This window comes from Mytilus galloprovincialis, chromosome 6, assembly GCF_965363235.1.
Source record: "Mytilus galloprovincialis chromosome 6, xbMytGall1.hap1.1, whole genome shotgun sequence".
NCBI lineage: Eukaryota > Metazoa > Mollusca > Bivalvia > Mytilida > Mytilidae > Mytilus > Mytilus galloprovincialis.
Window position 1 is genome coordinate 81520746 of NC_134843.1, and position 19089 is coordinate 81539834.

At 30.7% G+C, this 19089-nt stretch overlaps 2 protein-coding genes across 2 annotated transcripts in view; both read left to right on the forward strand.

The window, feature by feature from the left end:
- The first annotated feature begins 33 nt into the window (after positions 1 to 33).
- LOC143080483 (origin recognition complex subunit 6-like) lies at positions 34 to 12083 on the forward strand. The gene is made up of 7 exons (XM_076256337.1): positions 34 to 148; positions 4137 to 4275; positions 6704 to 6867; positions 7492 to 7572; positions 9255 to 9367; positions 10144 to 10212; positions 11954 to 12083. Exons 1-7 carry the CDS (start codon positions 84 to 86, stop codon positions 12073 to 12075), a joined length of 753 nt encoding a protein of 250 aa, XP_076112452.1. The 5' UTR covers positions 34 to 83; the 3' UTR covers positions 12076 to 12083.
- A 5041-nt stretch (positions 12084 to 17124) lies between these two features.
- The window catches only part of LOC143080484 (uncharacterized), a 63469-nt gene continuing 61504 nt past the window's right edge, over positions 17125 to 19089 (forward strand). Inside the window, exon 1 of the mRNA XM_076256338.1 lies at positions 17125 to 17214. The gene's annotated coding sequence lies outside the window, so the exon portion shown is untranslated. The remainder of the gene's footprint in view (positions 17215 to 19089) is intronic.

Here is a 19089-nt window from a genome sequence, read left to right on the forward strand (position 1 = left end):
GATATTTTTACATTTATACAAAAAAGGCGGGAAATGTATATTTAGCAAATAACAATCAGCTGTTTATCCATTCCAAAATAATCATGAGCAAAAATGCTGTTAGAAGTGTAGCTCAAAATCTAGGTGTAACTTCCCAATCTATTATAAGGTAATAAACATCACTTCACTTTGACAGCTCATGAATACGCATTAATAGATAGTCATGTTGACATTTAATAATAATGCCCCCCGCCCATTGCTACTAATAGTACTATTTTGTTGTGTATTTTCTGTAGTTTATTATTTTATTTTTTATTGCATCGTTACATATCTATTGTCTGTGTATTGCATATGTTATTTCTTGGGCCCTTATTAAGTAATTTGGTAAATATTCTATTCTATTCTAAAGTGGGTGTCTTTTCTTCTGTAACCGGAGAGCATGAATTTCATTACAAAATTGCTTGTCTCCACTGGGACTGGAACCCGGGACCTCTGTGTCTCAAGGCAGCGCGCTAACCGACTGAGCTAAAGAAGTATTTCCTTAAGCTCAACCGCTTACATGCATAGCTTTAAGGGTTGACTAAGTAGCTACTAAGTTTTCCTAAGGGAAGCAATCCCGTCACACTTCCCCCACCTCAAGAGTCATTATACTCTATAATGATGATATTTTCATTTTTTTATATTTATATTTTTACCTGACTAGGTAATTCTTCTAACCCTGGGTTATTATTGTTGGGCACCAATGTAACCGGAGAGCATGAATTTCATTACAAAATTGCTTGTCTCCACCGGGACTGGAACCTGGGACCTCTGTGTCTCAAGGCAGCGCGCTAACCGACTGAGCTAAAGAAGTACTTCCTTAGTTCAACTGCTTACGGCTGACTAAGTAGCTACTAGGTTTTTCTAAGGGAAGCAATCCTGTCACACTTCGTATGAGCTTCCTCTATAAGGAACACACATATATCATTAATTTCAGTATTATTCAATCATAAATATATATTCATAATGACTATGTAATATTGACAACTGTACATACCACACCCTCCTTTGTTGTCAAAGTCGTTAAACAACTCTTAGTTGTAGTAGATTGAACAAATAATGAAAGTGTTATAAACCTGTATGTGGGTGTACATAGGATTTGATATTGTCCTCCATGATAAATTGTGTCCACCAGCATATGTATTTAAACTGAGACTACTATAACGTCCCGTATTAGCCCATGGGCTAATATAGCTTTTTTCCTGGGCTTTTTCAGTATTGGTCCTGTTTTTCCATATTGGTTCTGTTCGAAAAGCAATATCAACTTTTGAATTTTATATTGGCAGTGGACGTCATCTGTATTGCATAGGCCGATTTATCCGTATTGGGGCTGATTTGCTCATGAATATCATTTAATAAAACAGAGTAGGTAACCTTTCAAAAAATAAAAGAACCCGTTTTTTTACCAGGAGTCAAAAGTCAGTCATATGAAAATAGACTATTATAAAACATAAACTATACAATAAAACTATACTCTTCCGACATTGACAGCATTTCAGTGTTATGTTGCCACAGACATTTCTGTGTTATGTTTCCACAGACATTTCTACCCAAGTGATTTGCATTTTTTACTGAAACATTTTATTTCACTAAAGGCCTCACATAAGGCATGATAGTACAACAATATAACAAATAAGATATAATGCATGGCCCAAGACCACAATTAATGACCCTTCTTTTCGTTGTTCACGAATATAGTTCCCTTTAGTTATAGTGTATTTCTTCTTTATTTTTTTTTCTTTCCCTTTCTCATTCATTTCTTAGCTTTTCTGGGGTGGAAATGAAAGAAGAGAGCTGAAATAAACTTTTGGATGTTTTATTTTAACTGATTTCAATAAGGAAAGAGTGATTAGGCCAGGTGCAAAAAGGTTATATTTACACTTTTCGGAACATCTCTTGACTTGCCTATAGGGGTAGGGATGTGTATTGGCCAAATTTGTATGATGTAATGATGCAATTTTTCTGAAAATTGCATATATCTTTGGACTTGTACTGTACATTACACACACAAAAAATTAGACAAAAAGAACAGTTAAATTTTTTTAAATGCGACAAAACGTTATAAAGAAATGATAGAGAAATTAATTGTGGTCTCGGGCCTAAGAGGTGCATTTCAGCAAATTTTGAAATTATACTTTGACAACTTCTCTGAATGATCTATTGGTATTTATTTGTCAAACTATATGAGAAGAAATGATTTCCACTTTTATTTGATAGAAATTTGTAAAAAAAAAGTCACTTTTCAGCTGATATGCCCCAAAAGTAGCTTTTTCACTTTTTTCAATAATTTTGCAAAAGCAGCATCCTTAATTTTTCTCTGACATTTTTTTTCTGATATCTATTTGTGTTTGTGGTATTTATTTCATGTGTTTTACTCATTTGTGAACTCTGAACACAAAGAAAAGTGGATAAAAGCATAAAAAGAGTACAAAATGGACTGTTTTAATAGTCTAGGTCTAGTGGTCCGTACGAAGCAAGTGAAATATGAAGTTCTATGCACTTAAAAATTGTATTTCTTTAAACAAACTGCACTGAATCTATATCCAAAGCACTTATTACTGGTTGTTTAAACTTGTCTGTTTCACAGAATACCTTTATTTTCTTCTGTTGGATGGCTGGTGGTTAAAATATTGGCATTTCAAGACTGAAATTTCAAGCAGGTTTTAAACAGAAAATTGAAAAAACCTTGCATCAGACCATACTGTCTACATATATAGTTAAAAGCAACAGTCTTGTTACATCCAGGCTTCATATTTGATCATATCTCAGCAAGGATTTGGGCAAAAAGAAGCATATTTCCATCTCCAATATCATTTATATGCAATTAAATATGGAAATATAGAGAACAGCCTAAATTGACAACTTGTTGTTTTAAGCTTGACATTGCTTAAGACCATGTAAAACTCATGTGTTATGCTATTTGAAACTTATATTTACATGAAAAGAACATTTATGATATGTTAAATGTTTTGTTTTAACTTAAAAACTTCAGAAAATTGATGTAAGTGGAAAATATTACATTTCATATAAGGCCTCGCTTCATTTGAAAACCTCTATTTTTTGGCATAGGCACATATAAAATTAACTTTTGTCAATATTTTATAAGTCTCATACATTAAGTATGCTATCATTTACTTTGAATAGATAATATCTTATACATTGAGACATAAAAAAGTGCAATTTGGTGTTTTGGGGGGATTTTTGAAGCCAAAATTTGAAAGTTGAAATTTTTCTATTTCAACGTCACAATTTAGCAACCAAAGTTGAGATATAAAAAATGCCACATTTTCTATAATATATATCACATGGCTTTGAAACTTTGTAAACTGACTCATAATACACTAAGCTTAAATCATGCCAAGTTTTATTGGAATTGGTCAAGTTTTTGGCCCCTAATAGGCCCAAGACCACAATTAATGACCCTTCTTTTCGTTGTTCACGAATATAGTTCCCTTTAGTTATGGTGTATTTCTTCTTTATTTTTTTTCTTTCCCTTTCTCATTCATTTCTTAGCTTTTCTGGGGTGGAAATGAAAGAAGAGAGCTGAAATAAACTTTTGGATGTTTTATTTTAACTGATTTCAATAAGGAAAGAGTGATTAGGCCAGGTGCAAAAAGGTTATATTTACACTTTTCGGAACATCTCTTGACTTGCCTATAGGGGTAGGGATGTGTATTGGCCAAATTTGTATGATGTAATGATGCAATTTTTCTGAAAATTGCATATATCTTTGGACTTGTACTGTACATTTACACACACAAAAAATTAGACAAAAAGAACAGTTAAATTTTTTTAAATGTGACAAAACGTTATAAAGAAATGATAGAGAAATTAATTGTGGTCTCGGGCCGCATGTACAAACATATTTACAAATGCATGAATAAATGGGAAGGTAAATATCATTTGTAAATTGACATTACAATTTACTGATAACCGAATGAGTGAACTGACATTAGAGAGTTATTTCCTTTCATGATGATTTTTGTCAATATATGGCTATTGTTAAAGATGCAGGTTGGAGACACAGTCTCTTAAATAGAGCCTCGAGTTTACTTCATCTACCTATTAGGATGATTAAAATTCAAACTAACATGAAATGAAAACCCTTTATATTACAGAAAAGCAGAAGAGTTGTTACAGCTGGTTGATATTAGAGTTGGTAGCCAAAGTTTAACTGCTCTCAATCTAACAGGATCATGTTGTGTAGTGATGTGTATAGACTTAGCAGCTACTGGTTCAGGTCAACCAGTAAATAAAGTAAATTTTATCCCTAAAACTTTGTTTTGATTTTTTTGGTGATAATTTTTCAAATCATCCTACAGGAGTGATATGAGTTTTTCTCAGTCGTTTAAAAAAGAAATTGTAAGTTGTCATTAGTAAATTGGCCTACCTTGTTTCGAAAAACACTGTTAAAAGATTATAAATGGTCATTCAAACTCCACTATTTCTTGGCCACATTTCATCTATGGGTAGTTGAAGAGATTGCGGGTGAAAAATGCACTCTTGTTTAAAAAGCCATTGATAATCTATAAATATCTCCACATTTATTTTACTTGTTTACTTATGTAGTAATTGTACTTTTGATTATATAATTATCTGCTTCTAGAGAAGGAACTGTTTTACCCCTGTCTGTCCATCTATATTTTGGTCTGTCCCATAAAATTTCTGTTGATTTCTTCTCAGGAATTACAAATCATAGCTTCCTAAATATATATAAGTTGTCATTGCTCTTAAATTTTCTGTTTGTAAAATATGTAGATAGATATAGGAAGATGTGGTGTGAGTGCTAATGAGACAAATCTCAAACAAATAACAATTTGTACGGCTTTCAACACTGAGCCTTGGCTCACACTAAACAAAAAGCTGTAAATGGCCCCATAATTACTAGTGTAAAACCATTCAATCAGGAAAACAAATGGTCTAATCTATATACATGATATTAGAAAAGTGAAACACGTTTAAATTATATAAACAAATGACAACTTCTATGTACTGTACATCAGATTCAAAGCATGTTTATCATGTTTATCAGTCAGGGGCGTAACTTAAACAAGTTATTTTTTTTAGTTACTTATATAGGTAATTTTTTGTTTTTAAAAATTATAAAATTTCTCAATAGAGTTATTTTAAATTTCAATAGAAGCATGGACTTAATGTAGTTTTCATGAATGTTTACATCATTTTATATCATAAAATTAAGAATTTATTAAATTTGAGAGGAGTATAGACATAATAGAGGTAAAGGGTAACTTTAAGAATAACGACAAAAATATTTCTTGAATAAGTTATTTTATGCATCTTTGAAATAATCAGTAATTAAACACTTATTTAAGGCACATATGTAATTGTTTTGGGTTACAAATTATAAATAACTTTCAGTCTTAATTAAATCACAAGTTTCTATTTCTATCTGTCTACCTTCAAGATTTTCAAGGAAAATGATATTTTAATAGTCTCAAGAGACCAATCTTTGATCCAGAAGCAATATGAAAGATAAGTGCGCCAGAAAGGCAATTATTGTTTCAGAAGGATTAGAGTTTATATTTCATGGGAAAAATAACCAGATGACTGAAAATTTGTTAAAGCTAGTAAAATCTGGATAATTGGACACCTTTAAAACAAATATTTAGAAAAATTACTAAGTAATATTTAAAATAGCCTCGTTTTCAACATTACTGTAAATTCAGAAATTATTGCGTGCACTTATTATTGCGATTTTGTCATTTTAGACTTAAATGCGATTTAAATCTTTGCGATATTGAGAAAAATCCTTTTTTATTCATATAAAATATTTCAAAATGCGAGTTTAAATTATTGCGATTATAACACTGTTGCATTTTTTCGCAATAATAAAAACATCGCAATAATTTCTGAATTTACAGTACTTGTATAGGTAATTTTAGAAGTTACTTGTTTAAGTAATGCCCCTGACTGTTTATCATTAGTGAGCATCAGATCTATAAGTACTTGTTCAGATAGATCGATTAATATGTAATGTTTCTTTGGCAGATGTAAGTGTGTTAGGTTGTTTATTTAATACCTTATATTGACTATATTTGATTATCTACAAGTATTTTCTAAAATATTGTCCATCCTATTACCCTTCCTTCAATTGCAACCAATTAAATTAAAGTTTGTGTAACATATATTTGCAAAAAGCTGACATGTTTATCATGTTTATTCAAAATGGGAATACATTATTTAAAAAAAATTGGCAGGTTTTGCAAAGAGAGTTATTAATCTGACAATTTGTCTTTGGTTTGAAATGGAGGATGTGCATATGGGCATTTTATATAATTATACTTATCCTTCATTTTTCTATCACCAAGTTTTGTACAGTATCAAGTTTGAATAAACCAAATAAGGTAGACAGGTAGTTGATAATTGCTTATTTAAGAAAAAAAGAATTTACTTATCAAAACATTTTATACAGTGAAATAATCTGAAGTTTAACAGTCCAAAACCAAAAATGCAATTTAAATGATACATAATGGTAGGTAAAGGGGCAGTAATACTATCCAGTAATCGACCAGATTTTTTCTATTTCAGCTTTGTTACACTGAAAAACAACTTAATCGTTTGGTTTTAAGTAGCCTTGATAGAAATACTCATGAAGCCAGATTGAATGACATCAAAGTTGTAAAGAAAACTTCAGTATAATAAAAAATATATAATTTTTTTTCAGGGTGAAGCCTTGAGACTATCAGGAGTGAATAAAAAGATTTATAGAAATGGTCTTAAGACTCTTGAAAGTATGCTAGGCTTAGAAGAACGTACCACAATTAGAGATCTGGCAATAAAATTTGGTTGTACTGGAGCTTCAGATTTGGCATGTCAAGTTTTACAATCGTAAGGCCATTTTATTATTTATAATCTCCCTTTTTAAAAGAACTACAGAGATTCATTATCTTTTTCTTGTGAACTTTTTGTTATTTTGATATAAGTTTTTAAAATAGATAAAGGAAGATATTGTATGAGTGCCAATGAGACAACTCACCAACCAAGTCTCAATTTGTAAAAGTGAACAATCATAGGACAAACTACCATCATCAACACAGAGCCTTGGCTTACACCAAACAGTCAGCTATAAAGGGCTCAAAAAATGACTAGTTTAGAACCATTTAAATGGGATGTCTAATCTGTATTAAAAAAAAACACAAGAAACAAGAAACACTTATTAACGACATCAACAAACGACAACCACTGAACATCAGGTTCCTGAATTTGGACAGGTGTAATCAAATGCAGCAGGTTTAAATCATTTTAATATGACTATATGTTATAAATGAAATATTAGAATTTTAGTCAAATTGGTGAATATGAACTTAACAGCTAATGCTCCTTTAAAAATAATCACTGTGGAACATTTATTCTTATATTGAGTTTTGAGTTATGTATGAATATCAAGGTGGGCCATGCAGGTTCCTTAGAGAATATGTAGTATGGTTTAAAAGATATGTTTTATGATTACAGATATGAAAAGTCCTTTAGTGGAGCAGACATGGATTTCTCTGGATCACTCTTTATGGCGTCCTCCCTTTGTGCAGCATGCAGGTAAACAAATATTTAAATAAGAATCACTTTTAATGTTTTAATATTCATATGTTGTACAACTAAAAAATAATCGAGAATATTGATGGAAGGATTAGCTTATATACATATAGAAAAGATGCTGTGATATTCTATATAGCTAAACAGAGATTTTGTTTTAAAAAATATATTTTCTTTATTTGTGACGTTTTTGGAAAAAGAAATTGATTTTTTTTTAATGTATTGAATTGATTACTGAAAAACTAAAATCAATGAAATTCATATAGAATTGAGAACAGATATGGGGAATGTGTCAAAGAGACAATAACCAGACCAAAAATAGGAAAACTATGGGGAATGTGTCAAAGAGACAATAACCAGACCAAAAATAGGAAAACAGTCCAAGGTCACCAATGGGTCTTCAATACAGTGGGGAAAACCACCAACCTGGAGGTGGCTTTCAGCTGGCCCCTAAAAAATAAGTGTACAAGTTAAATGAAAAGGAACTTCATACTTAACTCTAAAACATATAAATGAACTAGAATTAAAAAAAATACAAGAGTAACAATATACCATGTAATAATAATGATACTTTAGCAACAAAAACCACCAGAAGTAAAGAGTGTATTATAATATACTCCATACTTCATATATTGTGGATTCATTATTATTCATTAGATACCAATCTTTATTGATTTCTTGGGAACAGGTGAACCACGAAATTAAATGTTCAACAAATGACAAATTTTACAGACTTCTAAAAAAACTACAGCAAAATCATGAAATTAAATGGCCTCTTACGTGCAAGTTTTCCTTCATCCACTAAAATTGGAACCCATGAAAATTAATGAATCCACAGTAGCTGACTATGTGGAATTGACTCTGCTCAGTTTTGAAGTCCATATGTTGACCTAAAAAAAACGTATATTAATTAATTTCTTTGTCATTTGGTCTCGGAGTTGTCTCATTGGCATCCATTCCACATCTTCTCATTTCAATTCATAAAATACTTCATAAGAAACAAATACCATCAGATATTGCGAGTGTTTTATGATATCCTACATAAAGTACTTCCTTAGCCACAATGACCACCAAAAGCAGGAGTGTTTAATAAAATACTACATAATCCAAAAGGACTGACATACTCAAAATACATTGCAACAAACAGCCGAGAACACAGTTATTTCGTAGTGCATTTCTTTTAGACAATAAATTCAAATTAAAAAAATCGCACCTGCTCTTTCTCAAAAAGAATTTTACAGTGTAGTGTACTACCAGTGAGACAAATAATATTAAAATTATAGAAACTTCTACCAGCTCTAACTCAAAATATTGACAATTCTGTGTTAAGGGGGTGTAAAATTCAGTTTGACAGCTTCAGACGTGCTAAAATTTGACCTTTTGGAACTGGACCAAATCACTACTTTACATAAAGATTCAGCACCCAAATTTTTTAAACATGTAATTACATCCCCCTACTTAATATTTTATGCATTTAATATCAAGAAATAACTTGGGAAAGTGTATCAAATAAAACATGCAAGTTATACACTGTTTACACTAGGGACTACATTCGTAGACAACGAAACCAAAGGACTGTGTCCTTGGACCAAACCTGTATGCTAGAAATAACTGATTTGATAATAAAAAAACTACACTTAAAATTAGTGCAACTATTATAGATTTTATTTTTATTTAATTTGCAGAGTTTTAAAAATGAAAGTTGACAGAAGCAAACTGATAGAAGTTTGCAGTATAAAGAGGTCAACATTTGACAAATTGACAACAGATTTGGAAAAAATAGCTACAAAGTTGATTGGTAAAATTAGATATAGTTTGTGTGTGCATACAAGATCTCCTCTTTCTCAGATCTAAGGTGAAAATACTTTACTTTGCCTCAACAAAATGTTATGAAGCTTATACTCAATGATTATTACCATTAAACACAGATAAGGTTCACATTTGGTTGGTCTAACTTCGATTGTTCTAGAGTTGTGTTTCTTTATAAATGAAAAATTTGGCAAATTGTAACTTGTGTTACTTACACTGTTCCTAATCTCCTCATTTAAATTACTTTTTGTTATTGAACAATAAGAGCACCCAAGCAATCTCTAATGACAAAATAAATAAAAAGAAATGTCATGAAGTTTCAAAGAAAACAAATTGCTGATAGCTATGAATAAGTACATTGACATAGTATATTTACAAGGGGGGCATCTGTTTGCCATGGACACATTCTTCTTTTATATAGTTTGAGAGTCCCCTTTTATACATGTTGTTTGACTTTCCTCTGAAACTTTTCTTTAATTTATTGAGATTTTAGCTGTATAATATCATTATGGGGTTTATTTTTTGTGTACAGATATGGGGTATATTTTCATAAGTTGCAGTGCATAACACAAGGAAATGGACATCTGGAGGTCAGCATACTCTATTGACATGATTGAAGTATCTATAAAACATATTAAGCCCTAAAATCTTATGAATTCAGACAAGTATATGAATTAAATGAAGCTATTCAAGATTTTAGACATTATAAAATATCTGCAACAGTATAAAACAAGTAATGCAGGCCATTATTTTTATTTGTTACAGGGAACAAGAAAGTTGTGCAAGAAAAGAAGAAAAACACTATTGTTGATGATATAGAAAGGCTTAGTCAAGGTAAGGTTGAAATAATTTGATTGTTGAATTATCTTCCAAAAAAAACATGTGTACATGTTGGTCTGTTGGTCTACACTGAAAATTGAATATTTCCATATCTAACATGATAAACTAAACATAAACCAATACCATAAAATGCAATGATTTTATTGTTGTGAAAGTTGTAAACTGTGCATTCATTATTATTCGTTGGATACCAATTTCCGTGGATTTCGTGGGCACAGTCAAACCACAAAATTAAATATTCATCGAATGATAATTTTTCTATAGGTTTGTAAGCAGACTTCAGCAAAACCACGAAATTAAATATCCACGAATATGCAAGTTTTTCTTAATCCACGAAAATTGGTACCCACGAAAATAAATGAATCCACAGTACATATTTTGTATTTTATGCATCATTTCTTAGAATCCCAATAATTTAACTCACATTTGTGTAGATCTGTCAACTATGACAATCATAAAAGTCCACAATAATTTTTGAATTTGAAGTATTTTATATCTTGCAATATCCTCATTAAAACATTGATAAAGTTTATTCTGCACAAGACATAGAAATACTAGGCATCAAACACTCCAAATTAGTAAGCACACATGCACAATTCTTTTCAGATTTTTATCGAATTTATATCAAAGGTCTATATAACCAATGTCTAGGGCAGGTTTTTAAATCACTGCCAATCATCGTTTTTAAAGAGTTTTACTCATTGGACAGATTAATTTAATGGAAAATGCCATTATTTTAGGGTTTTTCAAATGTACAATTCTTCCCAAATTGAAAAAAAATATATATCAAAGTTTTACAATACCTATATCTCAAGAAAACAAATGAAAATCTTGTGCGTGCTCTCATGTAAGTAATGTCTCATGCAAAAATCAGTGGGGATCAACATATCTAAAACAGTTATTACCCCTTGGATTAATCAACTATATTGAAAACTGCTTTATGAGCACTCTTACTTGTACAATTCTTGGTAGATTTTTATGAAATTAATATTCAAGGTTATATATATTAAATTATAAACCTGAAACAATTGATATTAAATAAATTTTATCAGCAATGTCTTTGACTTTTTTATAAATCAGTGCCAATCAATTAAAAAGAAAAACGAGTTATTCTTCTAAGAAATATACATTCCATGGAAATAGCATGTAAAATTCTGGACAGATTTTCATCAACTTTCTTTAACTCTGCTTCGACCAAATGTTATGAAACTTATACATAATGCTTATAAGCTCAAAACACAAATAAAGTTTAAATTTTTGGGTTGCATCACTTTTACCTTATTTAGAGTTTTGCCGCTTTACATAGGAAAAATTGCTGAATTTTTCGTTTCCCTTCTGTAACAATCATGTTCGCCATAACCAAGTGTTATGAATCTTATACACAATGTTTGTTACCACAAAACAATGATCAAGTTTAAATTTTAGTGAAGTCACTTTAATCATTCTAGAGTTATGTTATGAAACTCATACACAATGCTTATTACCACAAAACTCAGGTCAATTATGAATTAGGGTAGCATCACTGTTATCGTTCTTGATTAATGTCCCATTATAACGATAATTACTAGAAGGGACACATTTCCTATTTATTTTATTTAAAGTGTTTTGCATCTTGGAAATATTAAAAACATTGAAAATTGCATTGTTAGCACTCTCATATATGCATTTCTTGTTGGGTATTTATGAAATTTTTATCAAAGTATTTCAAGTTCCATTGTCATTGACTGTTTTTCAGATGAAGTGTCTACCCCTAAGAAACAGAAAGAAGAGGAAGAACAGAATATAAAAACTGACTATGAACAATGGAAGAAACAAATTCTAGAAAATGCAAGGATAGCTATTAAAGATGGAAAATGAAAAAAAAACAGTGTTATCCATTTCTTTATGTTGCATCATGTATTATAGACAAGTATGCCACATCACGAATTTTACACCATGAGAGGTGCATTTTTAAATTACCTGTGTAAAAGAGTCAATGAGAGTTGTTGCCATCACTTCTGTTGACACAGTTGAGGAGTCACTCCACCAAACTCGACATGTCCTTCATGTTCAAATGGAGACCAATATTTTGCTTTCGGCTCAATAGTACTCTCAGTAAAGGACTGGAGCATTGCTCGATATTTAGTTTGGTGCAGAAATACAGATTTCAAAGCAAACATTTTAATCATTGATGTTAATGTTCCATTATTCAAAAATAACTCAAGCATTTCATCCTGTATACATTACAAAATGATTGCGTTTTTATTCTCTATTTTCTTAACACTTCACCATTTCATATAAATTTATATATTTATTGCATAGCATGTCAAAAATTAACATTTTGACCTTGAAAATGTATTCTTTGTTTACTAGGAAACAAATCTTCACTGAACTTGAGATATTTATTTTGTTATGTGATGATTTATCTGAATAAATGATGTTTAAACTAAATACTTCAAACATTAAATTCAATCATGTTGACCTGTATATATAATAACATACTAGAACACACCCGTGATATCGCGGGTCTTTGCCTGAATTAAAGTATATAACTATGCGCAAGCCTAAATTTAGTATTAGTATTGTCATCTGATAAAGCCGTGCCGATTACTAAGTATAAGATACACAGTTTTCTCTGCTTTCAAATCTTTCTATTTGAACCCGTCGAACTGGAACTTATCAATTATTGGTCATATTAATTATTTGGGAAAAAATACTACAATAGGTAGCAATTTGACAATTTAGTAGTGACAACCCTGTGATTATGACCCCTGTTTATAGCATATTAATCCTGAATACACTGTTTGGTGGTGCGCCTGTCAGATGCGGAACGTACAGATAAGGTAATAGGTAACAGGTGAATATACTATTGGTTTCCATATCGGAATCGACCTGGAACTTCTTAATTATTGGCAATATTAATTACGTGGAAAACAAAAGGGCTTGGAATGGTGTAATTTATAATCTACACCTTTGTACTCTATTAGTTATATATAAAGTTGAATTCTTTGATTCGTCGTTTTTACGTGATGACAGCTGACAAATTGGACATTATAATTTTAGTATTATAGATAGATATAGGAAGATGTGGTGTGAGTGTCAATGAGACAACTCTCCATCCAAATAACAATTTAAAAAAGTAAACCATTATTAAGGTCAATGCCTCCAATAATTAGCAAATCCCATATTACACAGTTAGCCATAAAAGGCCTCAGCTTATTAATAAAATGTTAAATTGTTCAACAAAAAAAATGCCTGGTTTATAATCAATACAAACAGATATTCTCAAGTATAATTTACTACTGAATTGGAAACCAGTCTTTTTTTCGATGCAGTTTGGAAATTCCTCATTAACCATTTCAGTCATGAAATGAAAGTAAGATGATTAAAGACAACTTTTTTATACCCTTCTCTTAAAGTGGGTGCTATATTGCATTCATCTTGTCTGTCCCTCTGTTCTTCCATTTAAGAAGTTAATTTCCTCACTCTTTTCTCAGGAACCACTGAACAGTAAAACTTCATACATTTTTTTGGTCAGCAACCTGACAGAAATGAGTTTATGTGTGTGAGCAAATTTTCTTATGTGTCAAACACCTACTTGCTTTTTGCTAAAATTTTGAATATTTCAATATGGTGACAGAAGAGTTCATAATCCTGTCACACATTTCACCAGTAGGACACTGAACATAAAGACTTCATATTTGATAAGCAGCTTGACAATAATGAAATGTAATGTGTGGGCACTTTTTATGCTTCACCCTAGTAAAGGAGACATGAAATGATGTCCTTGCATGAGCCTTGACCCTCTTGTCTCCAAAATTGATTTGAATTTCCATTCTGTAGTTTTAGTTTGCCCCAAACAAATGTTATGAAACATATAGTCAAAACACAGATCAAGTTCCAAATTAGGTGGTGTAATTTTTTACCATTTATGAGTTATGCCCCTTGATAAGCAGAAAACTTGTTGAATATTTCGTTTCCATTCTCTAACTGTATTTGTCTCGTTATGAAACTTATAATATACAATGCTAAGTACCACAAAACACAGATCAAGTTTGAAATTGGATGGCTTCACTTTTGCCTTTCTTTAATTATGCCCATTTATGATTGGAAGTATACAATTTGGTGGCATCACTTTTACTGTTCATGAGTTATAAAATTCAGAATGGAACTGGGGAATCTGTCAAAGGGACAACATCTCAACCAAAGAGCAGAAAACAGCCAAAGGCAATAAATTTAATAGAAGAAGATATTTTATTCCAATTATAGGCCCCAAAGGGCATAAACATTACAACATCAATAATTTTCATAATACAATACAAACAATGATACAAAAAAAAAGATTAATAAGAAATATGACTGCTTCAATAACTGTTTTAGGTAAAGATGGCATAAAATGCAATCCAAAACCTTATGGGAATGACTTGATATATAAATTTTCCAAGGCTCATCGCTACCTTTTTTGATGCACAAAATATAGTGCATTGATTATAACATTCTATTCATCCTATCCATGAACATTTCCAGAAGTTTATCAATGTAATATATGCTCAGATACAGTATTCAAGGAACAAAATAATGTTAAACTTGTTAAGAAAATTACTTAACTTTTGAAAAATGCTGCAATCTAATATTTGTTCTAAAAAAAAAGAATGATGTCATTGTTAAAATCATTTTTGAAAAAAATGGAGTTATCCTTCTTTGTCTAGAATTGCTAATAAATCAACTACAACCAGTGCAATAATTAATGTTACTTCCCACTGATAAATCGTAGCAATCTTTTCCTTTCAGTGCCTACAAGCACTTTGATTGAAAGATAAAATTAATATATTTTTAAGTAAGGTTGGATTATGTACTTAAGAATAAAGATGGGTGTTAGAAAAAGTAGTCACAATTATTGATCAGTTCAAAGATGCAGGGATAAAGTAAGCCCATAAAAACTTCAAATTATGTGATAAATCACTGTTAAGTGAAAGAGTATTGCTGGTACCGGTAATGGAAATGATAATTAAAAGTTTTAAAAAAAAGTATTGAAATCTGAGGAAAATTCAAATCAGAAAGTTCATAATTAAATGTCACCATCTAAAGCTCAAACACATCAAATGAATAGATAACAACTGTTTTATTCCTGACTTGGTATAGGCATTTTCTTATGCACAAAATGGTGGATTACATCTGGTTTTATAGCTAGCTAAACCTCTCACTTGTATGACAGTCCCATGAAATTTTGTTATATTGAAACAATGTGTGAACAAAACAGACATAATTGGTAAAAATGTTAAAAAAAAAGGGGTACAGCAGTCGACATTGTGTTATAATCTTGGCATAGTTCTTTTGTTTCTAGTTATTGAAAAATAACCCAAAAAGAGTGAACATATATATTTGCAATCTGACTTTTTGAATCAAGTGCGCAAAATTTTTCGTTTCAGTTCTCTAACTTTAGTTTGTTTCAACCAAATGATTATCCGATAGGAGATTTATACACAAAACTATCTTAATCAGGGCAGAAGCTGCTGTTATGCACTTAAGGGATGTGCCTGTAGCTACACATAAGTAGAAAATGGTGGATTGAACATTATTTTTTATAGCTATCCAAACCACTCACTTGTATGACTTGCATAAAATTCTATTATATTGACAAAAGAGAGGTGTTTTTTCATGTTATGATTGCATAAATCAAAATATTGAGCTTTTGTCAGATTGAATATAACTTATATTAAACCATGGAAGTATTATATTTAATACTTCCATGATTAAACCAAGAGTTCCAAATGGTGAAGTTGAAATCATCCCTTCATAAATTTTACGGACGCCATCACAAGTTGGTTGACCGTTATGGAATAACTGTTTCACAAATGATATCAGATATGTTCTGAACTACAATCCCTTCCCTTTCATGAATGTTGTAATGTTGGTAGCCTATATATATTAACTAACTAAGAGACAAGCCATGTGTACTGATTAATATACTTTAATATAATGCTAGAACTAAGTAATCAACACAAATACATAAAGCAATAAGACGCAACCTTATCTGCTATGTCCATCAACACAACACGTGCGTGAACTCTGAACTGTATAGATATTCATGAATGAATGAAAGTTACAATATTACATCTGTGACCTACTGAATTAGACTATTTACTGGATTTTTTATCAAATAAGCAACACGATGGGTGCCACATGTGAAGCAGGATCTGCTTGCCCTTCCAGAGTACCTGAGATCTCCCCTATTTTTTTGTGGGGTTCCTGTTGCTTATTCTTTGGTTTTCTATGTTGTGTCATGTGTACTATTGTTTGTCTGTTTGTCTTTTTTTAATTTTAAGCCATGGCCTTGTCAGTTTATTTTGATTTATGAGTTTGACTGTCCCTCTTGTATCTTTCGTTCCGCTTTTATACATAGAAATACTATCTTTTTTTTTTAAATAGTAGTTCATGCAGGATCATGCAGTCAACAACTTCAAATTACCTAAAAGCACTTATAACTAAGTGGCTGAGTTAGGGATAAAACATTGGCTTGAAAATGTTAAACGCAATTTGGAAAATAAAGAGTCTATAGCTTATAATTTCTGTATCATTTGGTCTCTTGTAAGGAGTTGTCTCATTAGCAATCAAACCACCATAGACATATTGTATTGTCTCTGATACCACATCTATTTTTTTGTATATATAATTGTAAATCTAATGTCCTTAATTTTCCTTCACAAATTAGAGATGATAAACTTTTTGCTCGTGTTTTCATTCATTATAATTTATAAATTTTTCTCATATAAGGTTCAAACCCGGTTCGAGATATTTGTTATATCATTAAACTGATACCAATGATATTTTTGAGTCGGAAACCAGTCGTTTTTTCGATGCACCTCTGCTTTTATCTTCATTTCTATAGTATAATGAAAGAAGCACATTTTCTGAAAATTAGATCGGGAAAAAATATGAATTAAAAAGTTTATATTGAGACGAAGAAAAGAGTTCATAGCTTTATGAAAACTGCCTGTCAATCCTTTTACTTTGATGGTAAGTGTATTAAGTATGTGAGTAAACTTTAAACAGCACATGGATCATTATATGATATAAACAATTTAGAAAAAATATTCTTCTATAAATCGGAATCATTATTTTACGGCATTTCTTCTATTTCTACTTCACCAATACGCAGCCACCATCAATAAGTTGATTATTTTAGCACTTATGGATGCACATTTAAAATTAAGACAAAAAAAGTATTGAATTGATTCGAATTGTGCTATACATTACAGCAAGGAATTGTATATTTAAAAGAAATGGAAACGCGGCCGACTTCAAAGAAAATATTATGATGCATCTCTTGCTTTGACCGGGTGTTAATTACACCCCATCGCTCTAACTGGCTCATTAGTTATCTGATAGAAGTTATCGAACATGGTCATTTAATCTGACACTAGTTATCTAACTTGACTATGATATTTTTTTCTTCTTAGGCATATTTCTGTAATAAAAAATAATGAACTAAAACATCATTCTAAGGGGCATTCTGTTTCAATTTGCTTGGTGTAAAATAAATCATATTATTGTTTTTTTAGAAGATAATTCGAAATACACATTCTATTGTAGAGTAACGGTACTTACATTGTGTAGTACGGACGTGGTAAAGTAGCTAAGTGATAAATCATGAAACGAAAAAAATGATAAATTAATCCAAGAAAAAAAATATAACACTACAACCCCACATGCAAAGTTACTAATAAAAAAACTTATTATTTATTTTTTTTTATCTTGATATTTCATGAAGCCTTTGAAGGTATGTCACAATCAGATGATATCGGACATTTTACGAGTGTTAAAAAGTTTTCATGCAAAATAAAGGACATTTTAAAAATGTAACTAAATGACTGTTAAAGAAAGAAGTTAATAAATTATTATGAAGGAAAGAAAATGTAAACAACTGCAGTATATTATCTAGATAAAAGAACTCAGATTACAGGTGTTATAATAAACAACGGCATGCAGGATGTTCCAATTTGCAGGTATAATATATCATGTATCAATGATAAGCTAATTTGTCTCTGGTCTTACATACTATTCAGATGTTAAAAATTAATAATGTCGAGCTCACCTGTTAATTAATGCTAAATTATGCAGAGATGGAATAAATTTTCTAATTAGAAACTGTTATAACTTTCCCACATTCACATTTTATTTATTTTAACACCAAAGGAATACTTTTGCGGCCTATAGACTACTGCTCTGGGAGAAAAAAGGAAGGAACAGTTTTGCTTTTTCGTATGGTAATTTGCGGCAACGCTTAATAATGGCAAACTGCATTACCAAACAACGATTTAGTATCTAAAGCAGCATTTGACCAAAAAAAAATGCATATCATCGTACATGGTATATAAAAAGGCACAATGAATCCCAATCGTGTGTCTTACATCTTATATTATATTTCTTGTCTGTTATTTCAAACAAAATGGCGTCAATGTGAACTATAAACATGGGATTTTGAAAAATCATAACTAATTCGTTTTTATCACCATTTTCATAAAACCAACACTATGCGATAGAAAAAAGACTAAGCTTTTAAATTATATGTCAATGTCACATCTATTTCAAGTAGTTATTTAACTTATACCAAAATACAAAGTGTCGATGTATTTGTTGACGCACAACTTTAAATTTTCAACATGTTTCGAAATAAAATCATATATATTGTACCAATTACATTTAGCATTCGTAATTTAGACCAAACTGTAGGAAAATATTCCTTCTTTAAAATGATATCTCATTTTCTCACGTTTTTCTTTCTACTTTCCAATATAATCAAGAAATCGTAGTGCACTCTCAGATTGATAGACCTATTTTGACAGAATATTGAAACTCAAAACTGAAATTTCGAAAAATCGTAGAAAATTC

Excerpts from the sequence above, each read along its gene's own strand:
- LOC143080483 (XM_076256337.1), top strand. The coding sequence starts at position 84 with ATGAGCAAAAATGCTGTTAGAAGTGTAGCTCAAAATCTAGGTGTAACT. Across the intron at positions 6,868-7,491 it reads GCATGTCAAGTTTTACAATC|ATATGAAAAGTCCTTTAGTG; the intron begins GTAAGGCCATTT and ends TTATGATTACAG. Across the intron at positions 9,368-10,143 it reads AATAGCTACAAAGTTGATTG|GGAACAAGAAAGTTGTGCAA; the intron begins GTAAAATTAGAT and ends TATTTGTTACAG.